Source organism: Ovis canadensis, chromosome 5 (assembly GCF_042477335.2).
Source record: "Ovis canadensis isolate MfBH-ARS-UI-01 breed Bighorn chromosome 5, ARS-UI_OviCan_v2, whole genome shotgun sequence".
Taxonomy (NCBI): Eukaryota; Metazoa; Chordata; class Mammalia; order Artiodactyla; family Bovidae; genus Ovis; species Ovis canadensis.
In genome coordinates, this window is record NC_091249.1 from 61,740,633 (window position 1) to 61,753,924 (window position 13,292).

The following is a 13,292-nucleotide window of genomic DNA, read 5'->3' on the forward strand; positions in this document are numbered from 1 at the left end:
TGTTTATTTATAGCCAAATCTCTGCTTCCTCCTCGGGTGCCTGACACCATTTCACTCGCCTCACAGTGATCACTGGGCAGTTGTCCACATGACCGTGAATACCCACTGAAGGGACTGGCCTCTCTGGGCCTCACTGAAGAGCTTCATGGATCTGGCACTATGCCAGACAATAAACACCAAAGGAACCCAGACTCTGTCCAGTACATCTTGAAGAAAAAACATTTTTTAACTGCAAGCATGCAGGAGTGGGTCTGTCCTTTTCATGTCTGAGACAGGGTTGAGAGGCTGGGTGACAGAAATGAAATACCGAGAAAGGTTCTCACAGTTTAGCTTTTATTAAAATTAAAGGAACATAAATTATAGGAAACTAGAACACGAGTCCTATTAAAAGAGTACATGTGAGGAACTGTTTTCCTCAGCTAGTGCGGTAACCGGTGGAGCAGGTGACAAGTGTTCTTTCACAAGCTCTGTGGTTCCTACCATCCAAGCAGAGAACACCCAATCAAGGGCCTGACTCATGCAGTATGGTGTACAGGGCATCAGGGATCAAGTCTGCCTGCCAGTGGACAGCCACACGGACACAGCACCCACACAGACATACAGATTCAGTGCCTTGAATTTGCTTTCAAAGAAAGTATTTTACACATTATGTACGGATTAAACAAGAAGTCCAACAAAGGTTCTTATTGCCACTGAAAAGGGGGTAAAATAATCTGAAATCTCATAACCAAAGGTGAGAAGGTAGCACTGGGGCACTTTGTTGCTTCAAATGCTCCAGTCCCATTCATCACTGCCTTGGCCAATGCTGAATCTGTAAGTCACGAGCCCCATGACAAGGGCTGCACAGGGGCTCTGAGGTTGTGATTATCCACTACGGAAGAGGCCTCTGACACTCCCAAATGTCGGAGGTGCTGCAAGCTCTCCTGCTCGGTCACTAGATACACAGCATGGCTAAACAAGAGGGGCTTAGGACTCTAAATAGTGCAAAAACTTAAAAAAAAATACATTCTAACCTCCTCGCCTCTCTAGACAAACAGAAAAACTCCAGCTAATTGGATTATGAGTTTGCTCAGCTTCCCAACTTGATCCACCAAGGTACGAATGGGGAGCACAGAGGCAAGTCAAATGGCACCTGTCCCCAAAATAATAAAGATTCTTTAAATGAGATTAATTGGCAGACAAATACACAAAATAGAGCCTGGAGTGTAGACACAGCTTCAAGAGACAAGTAAGTTGTAAGTATAGTATGAACATCTGCAAAGCACACGCTGATCACATTCTTAGCAGGGTCCATGACCACTCTTTTCAAGCTCCTAGACAAGATGCTTTCTCAAGAGACATACATCATCCAGCAGCAAAGGGCTTAAGCCTGAAGCTCTGAAGAACAAGGAGATAGGAAAGAATGAAGACTAGTCAGCTGGACCTAGAACCTCCTTGGAGTATATGCTGAAGGGCGGGCCTTTCCCTGGGCTTCTCCATGCCAGACTCCAGGCCAGACTGTGAGAGATGCGAGGAGATGGGCCAACCAGACTCACCCTGCCTCACTCCTGCCGAAAGCCTGTCTCCAGAAAAAGCAGACAGGCATCATAGATGGGTAAGTGCTGTGTTAGGCTTAATGTTAAGCCCTAAACAACTAAAGAAACACCAGTGATTTGTGTGTGTTTTTAGCAATCTCCCTTGCATCTGTTGTAAGAAAGAAGCCTCCAAGTCAGCCAGGAGCTACTGAAAAATCAGTTTGGGTAAGGTGCGAAACAAAGGGAAAATACCTACAGGCATGAATGATGCTTGAGTGAATGACACAATAGAACATAACATTTCATTATCATGGATAATAAAAAGCAATTCAAATATCATGAAAAATTATTTTATAAAAATATCTACATTAAAATTTTAGCCTGAAAGCTATAGCTTCAGTTTTATAAAAAGGCAATCTTTGAAAGCATCTGGCTCAGGAAGATACAAACATTACACAACAGATATCAAAGTAAGACAGCTCAGAAAGCATCTTAGGGGATATTGCAACTGGTTTGTCACAAAAAGAATTAAGTATTCTTATTGCATAGCAGAAAATGAGGTCACTTTCATTTGCATAATACTGCAACTTTTTAGATGGAGAGATGCCATTGGGTACTTAAGAGAAATAACTTTGGAATTCAGAGTCTGACTTCTCTGTTGTCCAAATCAGTATCCAAGCAGAGTCTAAGCTGCTTCTAACCTTGGGCTGCAATTCCATTTCATCACTGTGATCAGACTTCAGATACACCACTGGCAAAGCTGCATTCACAAGCAGTTGCGGCCGTCAGAATAGGGGTCTGGGGGTCTCACCTACCACATGACCAGCACAGACCTGAAAATAAGTCTGTTGTGCCCGCTGTAGGGAGAAAATCATATGGCGGTAAAGGGAGGGCTAGTGTTGGATGGCATCTGTGGGCAGATACAGCACATTGGCTTTTTGGTGATGACGTACCAGTGTTCTAGTCCCCATGAGAAAGGACGCATGGAGGTGAGATGAACACAGCCTCAGAACACTGCCAACAGGGGCAGTACTTCCTGGGCAGGGAGACGTAAGAAGGGGCCAACAGCGAAAATCCAAAAGCAGAAAACACGCTGGCTAGCTCTCATGGAGGGGACCCTCTCTGGGAAGATGACCATGAACAGTAGCCTCCCCTACACAAGCAAGATAAGCATGAAAGTTCAGCTTCTAAGTGTTGGGGGGTACTTCATGTTCCATCTGAAATCAGGAGCTGTGTGATGGCACGCATCAGACCCCAACCCCCAACCTTATCACCAACGCACATGCACGCACACACGCATACACACACACACACACACACACAGCCTGAAACAAAGTCCCAAACCTTCCTCAGAGAGGGAGGAGAACAACATTTGGAACAGAAAGCACATTCCTTCAGCTTCCGATCCAGAGGCAGGCAGAGCTCTGAAACCACAGCCACCTCCGTGCCAGGTAAGGGCGGAACGCCCAGCTAACAACATGTCTTGATCTCTTTGGATCTTTGGAACTGTTCTTCCAGGTCCATCAAAGCTGGATATTTCAGCCTCTTCCCAAGGCTGCTAAAGACCCTGGGTGCCTTGGTGTTCTCCAAACATCTCACTGATATAATATCTGCTCAACATCGGAAGGAGATGTTTCCCCCTCAAGAGAGTTGAGTGGTTCGTGCACAATAAATATACAGTAAATACACAGGGTGACCAACTCGGTGGGGAGAGTCCTGGGTTTCTAACTTGGGGTGAAGTGGGAAGAATGTCAGTCTCCTGCAAAATCTGCTTGGAAGGGGCCCAGTTGTATCAGAAGTCCAACATCAGGGTTCATAAAGTTCCTTGGCTCCCTAAGGGTGGACCCTGACAACAGGGAGGGTAAATCCCAGTCCCCAAGTTGTGAGGCTGCTCCAGACATAAGATCTCCCCTCCTTATGCTGGAAATTCCAATATAAGCAACTTGCTAGTTCAGGAACAGTACAGCTTTAAGGTTCTTTTTTTTTTTAATGCAAGTGAGTCTATGCGCCCTCAAATACCCCTCTCCAGATGCCTGGAGTTCTGTCATTAATCATTTTTACCTGTGAATTAGCAAAGCTTTCATCAAGCTCCTCTCTCAAAATGCAAGTATTCCTGAGACACATCACACATCCAGGGCCTAGCACCATGTCCCGCCTCACGGAAGCAAGGAGTGGGATTTCCAGGGGCTGGAGAGATGGTATAGGCCTGGAATGGGGGAGAGGACAAGGGTGTCAGACAGACTAGGACCTTCATCACAGACTGCTGAGGGCCAGGGCCAGCCGGTACACCCCTTTAAAGTCATCCGTGTCCATGTGAATCACACATGACTCCATCCAGTGCAAGGAAAAACCTATCTTTGGGTTTGGAGGTAGGGTGACCTTTTACTTCACCACCAAACCAGAACACTTATGAGAGTAAAATGGGATGCTCTGAATAATTAAACCCAGATAATAAGTATAAACAGAGGCTGTCCTATCCCGGGAAAACCCAGAAGTAGGGTCTTCTCTGAGACCACTATGGGCAAGGACCAAAGCCCTAGCACTTGGTTTTGTTCCTTTTGTTTCCCATGTCTTTTTTCTCCAGTGTGTTTTTCAGTGCTTCACTGAATAGCGAGTTTTCTCAGCTGAAGAGACAAAATCTCCCAGGGGCCCGGAGACCAGGCAGTTCTGACGAGAACTTCTGGGAGAAGCGAAGGAAGAGCTCCCAGCCGAGGGGCTGGAGAACCCATGGTCCTAGCTCTAGCGCACAGAGGACACGGGGCAGCTTCAAAAGAGCCCCACTCTTCTGCAGACAGTGCCAGCGGTCTAGGCCAGTACACGGGCCTGGTCATTTCTGGACATTCCTGGTGTGTCCAACTGCACTTCCAGTACACAGCAGCTTTAGTAGTCCCCAGGACCCCAGGGGCCAATCCAGAAGAGGCTTCTGTGACTTGTTTTTCAGCATAGCAGAAGGATCAGTAGTACAGAAATGGAGTAGACCGTCATCATCCCCCAACTTAGTGAAGCAAAACATTCTGCACACGCACGTACACACACACCCCTACACACACACACACACACACACACACAAGTTCCAGCTTCTCTAATACCCCTATAGAAACAGACACACACACACACAATGCTCAAAGGTGCAGCCAGAACTATAAGGAACCCACTGCTCAGGGCAGGGGACAAACACCTCATGGGAGCCAGGGGTCAACCACTGTCTTCCCACCCAGACGATACTGCCAAGTTGGAGGAGGGCAGTCCCTGCCCCACTGCAGACTCTGGCAGCGAGTGGCATCCAACCAGCGTGGTCCTGCTGTGCTGAGTCACAGGCAGCACCCCTCCCTTCCTCCACCTCCTGGCAGTGGGAGTTGGGGTCACAAGGGCTTGTGAATCACAGCAACACCTAAGATGAAAAGGGGAGAAAGTTACCATATTATTAATAGTTTCTGCAAACTTATTCAGAGTCTCAAGGAGTTCATGAACAGCATTCCAAGCCACAGTCAAGGGAAATGGGCATGACTTATACCCAAACACTGAAGGGCCTGTGGACTCAGGAAGCAGCCGGCTACTTCCTGCTGTAACAGCTAAGTCCCTACAAGATGCTTAAACATAAAGCACATAAAGCACAGTCCCTCAACGCCACAGATGAGAGGTCTCACCTTGCCTCATCACACCAACTCATCTCATACTGTAATGACTCCTCTTTCCAGCACTCAGCACCCTCACTGGAAACCTCACAGCTCTAAGTTTGTATCTTTAAGAGAAGTGATGAGTGATTCATGTCCCCTTTTAGCAGACATGGAAATGAACTGGAAAGAACAATGGACTGACTTCATGGCAGCAAGAACAAGTAAATTCCCATCCTAGCTCTGCCACCACTCAAGCTGCATTGTGGCTTCAGATAAGTCCATGTACCTCTTTAGGCTTTGTTCCCACGTATTTAAGGTCATCTAACTGAATGTGAAAGTGAAAGTCGCTCAGTTGTGTCTGACTCTTTGCAACCCCATGGAATTCTCCAAGCCAAAATACTGGAGTGGGTAGCCTTTCCCTTCTCCAGGGGATTTTCCCAAGCCAGGGGTCGAACCCAGGTCTCCCACATTGCAGATGGATTCTTTACCAGCTGAGCCACAAGGGAAGCCCAAGAATACTGGAGTGGGTAGCCTAATCCTTCTCCAGTGGATCTTCCCAACCCAGGAATTAAACTGGGGTCTCCTGCATTGCAGGCAGATTCTTTACCAACTGAGCTATCAAGGGAAGCCCATCTAACTGAAAGATCCCTCCAATGCTCAATTCTACGCATGGATAAACATTCCAAACATGTCTGTATGTGTTACTGTTTTAGCCAAGTTGAACCACACTCAACAGCTAACTTATGAGCCTAAAATCTTACATGTAATGGGCTGCAGCTGTGCAGCAGACATTTGCAGGCTGACTCACCCAACACCCCTTCTACTTGCTGTCCTCTGCTACTGAGAGTAGCAAGTTTCGAGCTCAGGTTCCCAGACTTCCTTGCAGCTGGAGGTGCTGCAATCCTGGCCCATACAATTGTAAATACAAGTCTGCCAGTGCTGCAGCTTTGGCTTTCTCCCTTGACCTTCCCGGAAAAAGCTCACGTAAGGTGCAAGGGGCAGCAGGAGCTATTCATAAAGCTGGCAGAACAGAAAAGACAGGAGGAACCTGATTCAATAGCAGTCTGAACCTCCAGGCTAGCCAGGGACTCCTTTCTGCCTGGGACAAATACATACATACAAATAAGATACTTCATTATTTAAGCAAGTATCTGAGGTTTTCTGGTACCTGCAGCTGAACCAAATTCTAACTTACAGGTAAGGTGTAACTAGAAGCCTTACTTTAACATATTCCCATGACTAGACTATCAAATCTGGTTGAAAATGAGATTGAGAGAACATTGCTAAAAGAAAGCCCAGGACACCCAAATGGTGAGATTCTGTTGAGGCACGCATTTCATGTCGATATCTGGATAAAGGTTCAGAGAGAAAAGATCAGAGGTGGCAGAATCCAAGTCCTCAGACCCAGACGTGCTATCTGCCTTTCAGAACATCCTGCCTGCACCTGAGGCTCCTCCTTCTCAAGGTAGCATTTCTTTACAAAGCAGGCTCCTGTATTGCTTTTTATATAAGCTTTCTGATTATAAAATAAAATATTCCCATTATGGAAATTTTAGATAACACAGAAGAACACCAAGAAAACAAAATTAATCCCTACATACAAAGAGAATCACCATTCTCTTTTTTGGAATATATCCTGACTTCTAATGATAGTCATAATCAGCCACTGAGTGGTTTCTACCTGCCAGACAGGCATTGTGCTAGGCGCTGTCCACATATTCTCACATTTCATTCTCACAACAGCCCCAAGAGGCTTGTACGGTTTTATTTTCATTTCACAAATGAGAAAACAGGGGTTCAATCAGACTGACTGGCTTGCCCAGAGGCCCAGGGCTAGTGGCAAAGCCGGGACTTGAATTCAGATGTGACTCCAATATCCATTTCTGTAAGCAGGAGCTACTCCAACCCCCGTGACCCAGGACTGCTCGACCGAGCTCACAGGGTACATACATTCTGCATCATCCTTTTTTTAACCTAACAGCCTGTCACAAACATATTCTTATATTAAAAACACGTCTTCTGTATAAATATTCCACAGCTTATTTAGCTATGTTCCTCACATCCGACAATAAGTAGTTTTCAGTTTTTTGCTATGATAAATAATGCTCCAATAAATAACTTTGTCCATAAATCTTATGGCATGTCAGGCCATTTCCTTAGATTCTAAGACAACAGATTCACTCAGTCAATGGGTTTTAAAATAAACTACACATCTGCTCATCTCCCTCCCACCTATTTCTGAAGTAAGCAAACAGTAAAGAAATGGACATGAAATACTCAGCACATACCCAAAACTCTAACCACTCACACCTGCACTTTCCCCTCTCATTAAAACTCACATGGAGCCAAGGGGGTATGGTTCACTGGCCTCCCTGCCTCATATAGGAAAATGCCCTGCACTTTTCACTTCAGCTTCGGAGAGAAAATGATAGTGCTGGTTTTAATAAGTAACAATGAGAACAGAATCACTCTAGGACCAAAATGCCCTGAAATCTTTTCTATTTAGTTGATAAAAATCCTCAATGAGGAAAAAAAAAAAAGTAAAATAAGTTCATTAATTGAAGCCTTGGGCAGACGGAACGCAATACAAAGCCCTTTGAGCCTGCACGGCATAGTCTTTCTTTGCACTAAAATCCAAACAAAATGAAATAGTGACCTTTCTAATGAAACACAGAATAAGAATACCACTGGAGTCATAGTGAGTGATAATGGTCATAAAATACTTAGGAGAATGACTGGCATATTGTATGTGCTCAATAAATAAATGTTAGCTCTAACTCTTCCAGCTCCTGGAGAACCAGATACAAGAAGCTGGGCTACATAGATATATTTGCTTGTCTCCCTAGAGACCCTTGACCTCAGCCCCACCAACTCTGATCCTGTGCCCTACACCTCACCAAAACTGTCACACACACACACCCCACCAGGAATAAGCCTCCACAGGCACTTTTCTGGCAATCCAGTGGTTAAGACTCTGTGCTTCCTGTGCAGGGGACATGGGTTCAATCCTTGGTCAGGGAACTGATTTCACACACCAAAAAAAAAAAAAAAAAGCTTCTACAGCAGCTTCTTTCCTCCCTCCTCCCTCTCTTGCTTCACCCACCCGCCCCCCCCCACCAACCCTGAGTTACAGCAGCACAAAAGGCATGGGCTTAGGACTGGGTTTGAATTCTGACTCTGACACTTTTTTTAGTCACATGATCCTGGAAAGATTATTTAAACATTCCAAACCTCAGTTTCATCATCTATAAAATGGAAGGATACAGTCTCATTCAACCAGAGGATTGTTGAATATCTTGTACGTAAAGATTTATAAACAAAGTTATTTATTGGAGCATTATTTATTATAGCAAAAGAAGATTCTGAGAACTACTTAATGTCTGACATGAGGGGAAATAGCTAAGCTGTGAAAGAGTTACCATATCTAACACACTGCTTTGTGGTGCAGGGAGTGGGTATCTGGTAAAAAACAGCTATCTGTGTGGCTGTGACCCAGCCTTTAAGTTTAAGCAGGCTTTGTCTCCTCCAGGAAGTATTCCCTAACTCTGGCATTTCTCACATGTCATGTCCTAGAGCCTGTGTAGCACATTCCTTTTATCACTTACATGTACATTATCTTGTACTTCCTGGTTTTGGAGGCTGGTCAGGAAGGGCAATGAAATTCTAAAACCTCTTATGACAACTGAGATCAGTTGGAAGGGATTCCCTGGAACGCTGTTAAGAAGAGTTTGGAGGCTACCTTTAACTTCACTGGGGAAATGAGTGTTAATTTCAGGTATCTGTTGTGGGCACAGCATGAAGGAGTGGTGACATGTGACGATCCTCTGCCATCCCTGGTCCCAAGTTAAGCAAACTGACCTGGGCCCCACCTGCCCCACCCCATCCCGGGCCCTAGTGTTGGGGTATGGGTGGGGTGGAGCACACTGACCTGCATAGCTCCGCCCTGTGCTCATGTTGGTTGGCAGCAGCGTCCACTTGTCAGTGACAGGATTGTAGTACTCCACCGAAGCCAAGTTACAGGATCCATCATCCCCACCAACCACATACAGGAGCCCGTTCACTGCACAGACCCCTGGGAATCAAATAGAGGCCAGAGGAGGCATGAGAGCAGGAGCACAGGAGTGGGCGAGAGACAAGTCTAGATTGCCCTGGGGGCACTCTTCCCTTTGTGGTAGCACAATAGATATTTGGCTCCTCAGGTTTAAGTCTGCTCAGCGAATGAATACCCAGCAGTCACTGGGCTCTGAGGATCCCCCTTCCTATCAAGGTCATGTCTCTGACCAGGCAGCTTTCACAACAATACAGGCCCACAGATCTTCCCTGCTCTGGCACAGAGCACCATAGGTACAGGCCCTGTTCTACTGCACAGGCACACAGGCCTCCCACGCTCAATCTGAGCTAAGAAAGAAGACAGCCCAGGGATCTCACCCACACTACTTCCACTCTGCTTGGTTCCCTGATAAGCCCTGTTTCATCAACACTGTGAGGCACTAATGGTTGTGCTTGTGATCCCTTCATACAACTGGTGTCTAAATCTACATACAGTTTTCAGGGCAAAGGCTTTCCACCCACCCTGATCTCAGAGGCAGCTGGTTTTGGGGCAAGGTCTCATGTAACAGGGACTCAAGAGTAGGAAAATGTAAGTACTACTAATTAAGACTTTAAAAGGCCACAGTCCAATATTCTGTGTTTTTTTTTTTTCAAAATAAGATTCAGGGATTATGTGCTCAGATGCTCAGTCGGGTCCAACTCTTTGACCCCATGGGCTTTAGCCCAGCAGGCTCCTCTGTCCTTGGAGATTCTCCAGGCAAGAATCCTGGAGTGGGTTGCCATGACCTCCTTCAGGGAATCTTCCCAACCCAGGGACTGAACCCAGGTTCCCTGCATTGCAGGTGGATTCTTTACCATCTGAGCCACCAGGAAAGCTCAAGAATACTGGGGTGGGTAGCCTATCCCTTCTACAGGGGATCTTCCAGATCCAGGAATCGAACTGGGGTCTCCTGAATTGTAGGTGGATTCTTTACCACCTGATCTACCAGGGAAGCCCAATACAGGGGTGGGTGATGCTGAGAAAGTAGTAATTACCAGTGTTGGTGAACATACTCTCAAATACTGGTAAGCATAAAAGGCACCACTTTCCTGGGCGATGTCAAAAACATATATACTCCCTCTGAATCCAAGATTTCACTTCTGACCTTTTATTCTAAGAAATAATTTTAAATCTGTGTATTAATTAGCTATAAAGGCTATTTATAATAACCAAAGCATTACGTACAGAAAAGATGGAAATGACCTAAATGTCCAACAGCAGCCTGGCTCTTTAAATTATGTTACGGCCATTTAAAATAATATTATGTAAATAGGCTTAGTGTTATAATCAGATATTCATAAAAGATTGTAAAGTGGATCTAAAAAGGCAGGTTTTAATAAAGCGGTATTACAGCAAGATTCCATTCTTGTTATAAAAAATAGAAATATCTATATGCAAACGTGTGCATACCCATGCATTTACATCTAAACCTAATTCTTGCATTAGCTGCCTTGAAGGTTTTGTAATTCCTTATTCATGTGGCTCAAGGCCAAATGCCAAGTTATATCACAGCAGGCTTAGACAATGAGCAAATTAATAAACTCCCCTCTATTTACACTTTCAACAAGTCAGCTGCAAATGGGTTTAGCGAGCAAGTAATTTGAGTATAAAGGAAATAAGTATGCCTGAAAGGCACCTGCTTGTATTTCCAGCCAGGGAAGTTGGGCTAAGGCAACACTTGGATAGAGTGAGAGGGCATAAAGCAAGATATACCAACATAAGACATGACCCATAGGGCAAAGGTCTGAAAGGAAATGGTTTAATAGAGGTATCAGTCTCCAAGAACAAAACTCTAAACACTCTAAGGAAAATCATTCCTACTGGAAGGAAAAGGGGAGGGGAAGGGAAGGGAAGGAGAGACAGGAAATACAAACAAGAGAATAAGGAAAGTGGTCCTTTTGGAGAATGGATCACAAATCCTTTCATGGATACCACTGAAAGGAAGGAAATCTGTTTCTGGGGGGAAGTGAGAGGTTCTCAGACATTGGCACAGAAAAGATAGAACCAAGTGTTATTGTGTGGCCCTGTCCACAGAGCTCTAGGCTTAGCTACCCAACAAAGCCATTGGGCCTGGGCACACTGCTCCTCTGGGTCTGAGTCCATCCATGTGCAGTGAAAGTCATCATGCTTCACTGGGAAGGAAGGAACCTTCTGCCTCTAAGAGGAGGCCCTCTGGCTAGCTTTGGGGGTTCCATGCTCTCCCTGCCCAGCAAATAGACACTCCCTGCTCAGGATACAAGCTCGGCCCCAGGCTACGGGAGCTCTCCGTTCTGCCTCTTTTAGGGCCAGTGTTTGCAAGGAGAAAACGCCCACAACATCCCCACAAGGAAACAGGAAGGAGCCATCACATTACCTGCATTGCGTCGGCACATGTTCATGTCTGCCACCTGCTTCCAGGTGTTTGTTCCAGGATCGTAAACCTCGACACTCTTCCTCACCAAGGGCCCGTCATGCCCACCTGTGGCATACAGCTGCCCACTGAGGACCCCAACCCCTGAAAGGCAGAGCACAGAGTCCCAGCCTCAGGTTGGCTGCCGTGACCAGAAACCAGGAGGCCTGGCACCTGTCCTGGACAGCCGTCACCGGCAGGGTGACACGGGGAGTGCAATTTTGTCTCTCTAGAACTCAGGGTCCACATCTGTAAAACACATATTATGACACCCTGCCTGCCTCATAAAATCACCAACCAGAAAACCTCCAAATAGAAGGCAAATATGACCTCATTTCTATTTAAAGACACATAAAAATATACATAATGTGTGTGTGTGTGTGTGTAGTAAAGAGACTTCAAATGGAAACGACACAGCAGGTGTGCTGAGATCATGACTGCTGAGACCTCCCTGCTTATCTGGAATCAGAAGCCATCCTTTCTGCCCCTGGGCTCTCCTCCTAAGTGGCAGAGGGGCCCTGAACCACTCTCGGTGCTGATAAGCCTCAGCTGAGGGCCAGGACTGCATCGTTCATAGGTTTCGGCATAACCTTTTGACATTCTCTAATACAAGTCAAGGGGATGTCATCCTTTAATACAAGAGGATGAGATGGGTGGATGGCATCACCAATGCAATGGACATGAACGTGGGCAAACTCCAGGAGAGGATGAGGAACGGAGAGGCCTGGCGTGCTGCAGTCATAGGGTCACAAAGAGTCGGACAAGACTGAACAACAACAATACAAATCAAGGAAATAAAATCCAGAAAGCAGGTGGGTGGCAGAGCAGCTGACGTGGTGGCCAGGATACCTGGGTTCTGGACCTGTGTCTCTAACCTGCCCACCAGGTGGTACTGCCCTTTCAAGGCCTTGGTTCTCACTTGTGTACAGTGAGGGAGCCGGACTAGATGGGTAGTTTCAGTGGACCACAGACTACTCCACTCCATGGACAGGCTGCAGCTCAATTAGCTGGGGAATTTTTGAAAACATAGACTTCCACAGCCTCACTCCCAGAGACATCGGCCAGGAATCAGAAAAAGTACCTCAGGTGATTGTGACGTGCAGCCAGGTTTCAGACCCAAGGTCTCAATTTCCAGAATATAAACTTCATGTGGACGAGAACCACGCTTGCCTTATTAATGGAGGTTGCCCTGTGCCTGACAGCATATAGTAGGTTCTTAACAAATACTGCTTGAATGACAAGATGCATAAAATCCCACCAGTAATTATGCGGGTGTACAAATGGTTCCTCGCAGTTGCCCTAAACTAACAGCAGATGGTGGTGTTGCATCAATAGCGGCTATCCGATGGACTGATTTTTAAAAACTACAATTCAGTGTGTTCCCAAGCTGCCTCACCTTCCCCTTCTCCATGTGCAGAGGAACGAGCACCCGCTGGAACCTAGAGATGGCCTCTTTTCCGCACAGCCATCTGCGGGCACTGCCCACCCCTGCTGAGGAGGCACTCAGGGACACCGCGCCCTTCTGCAGCCTCCTCCGCTAAAGTTCACACAGAGGTGAACAGTGTGAGCCACCGGGGCCCCCATGCCAAAGTCTCCGGGCTTTAGCCAGCAACGAACACCTACTAGGACAAGTACATGGGAGCCCAACTCCAGAGGGGAGGCTTCCCTGAATCTTAGGGAGG

At 46.3% G+C, this 13,292-nt stretch overlaps 1 protein-coding gene across 3 annotated transcripts in view; it reads right to left on the minus strand.

Annotated features, from left to right (window-relative positions):
- Positions 1–316: 316 nt before the first annotated feature.
- KLHL3 (kelch like family member 3) overlaps positions 317–13,292 on the minus strand; it is a 130,302-nt gene continuing 117,326 nt past the window's right edge. For all 3 annotated transcript variants that reach the window (XM_069592145.1, XM_069592143.1, XM_069592144.1), the window contains exons 13-15: positions 11,575–11,715; positions 9,060–9,203; positions 317–4,905 (exon numbers count right to left, since the gene is read on the minus strand). In XM_069592145.1, the coding sequence (XP_069448246.1) occupies positions 4,877–4,905; positions 9,060–9,203; positions 11,575–11,715 (314 nt within the window). In that variant the 3' untranslated portion in view covers positions 317–4,876. The remainder of the gene's footprint in view (positions 4,906–9,059; positions 9,204–11,574; positions 11,716–13,292) is intronic.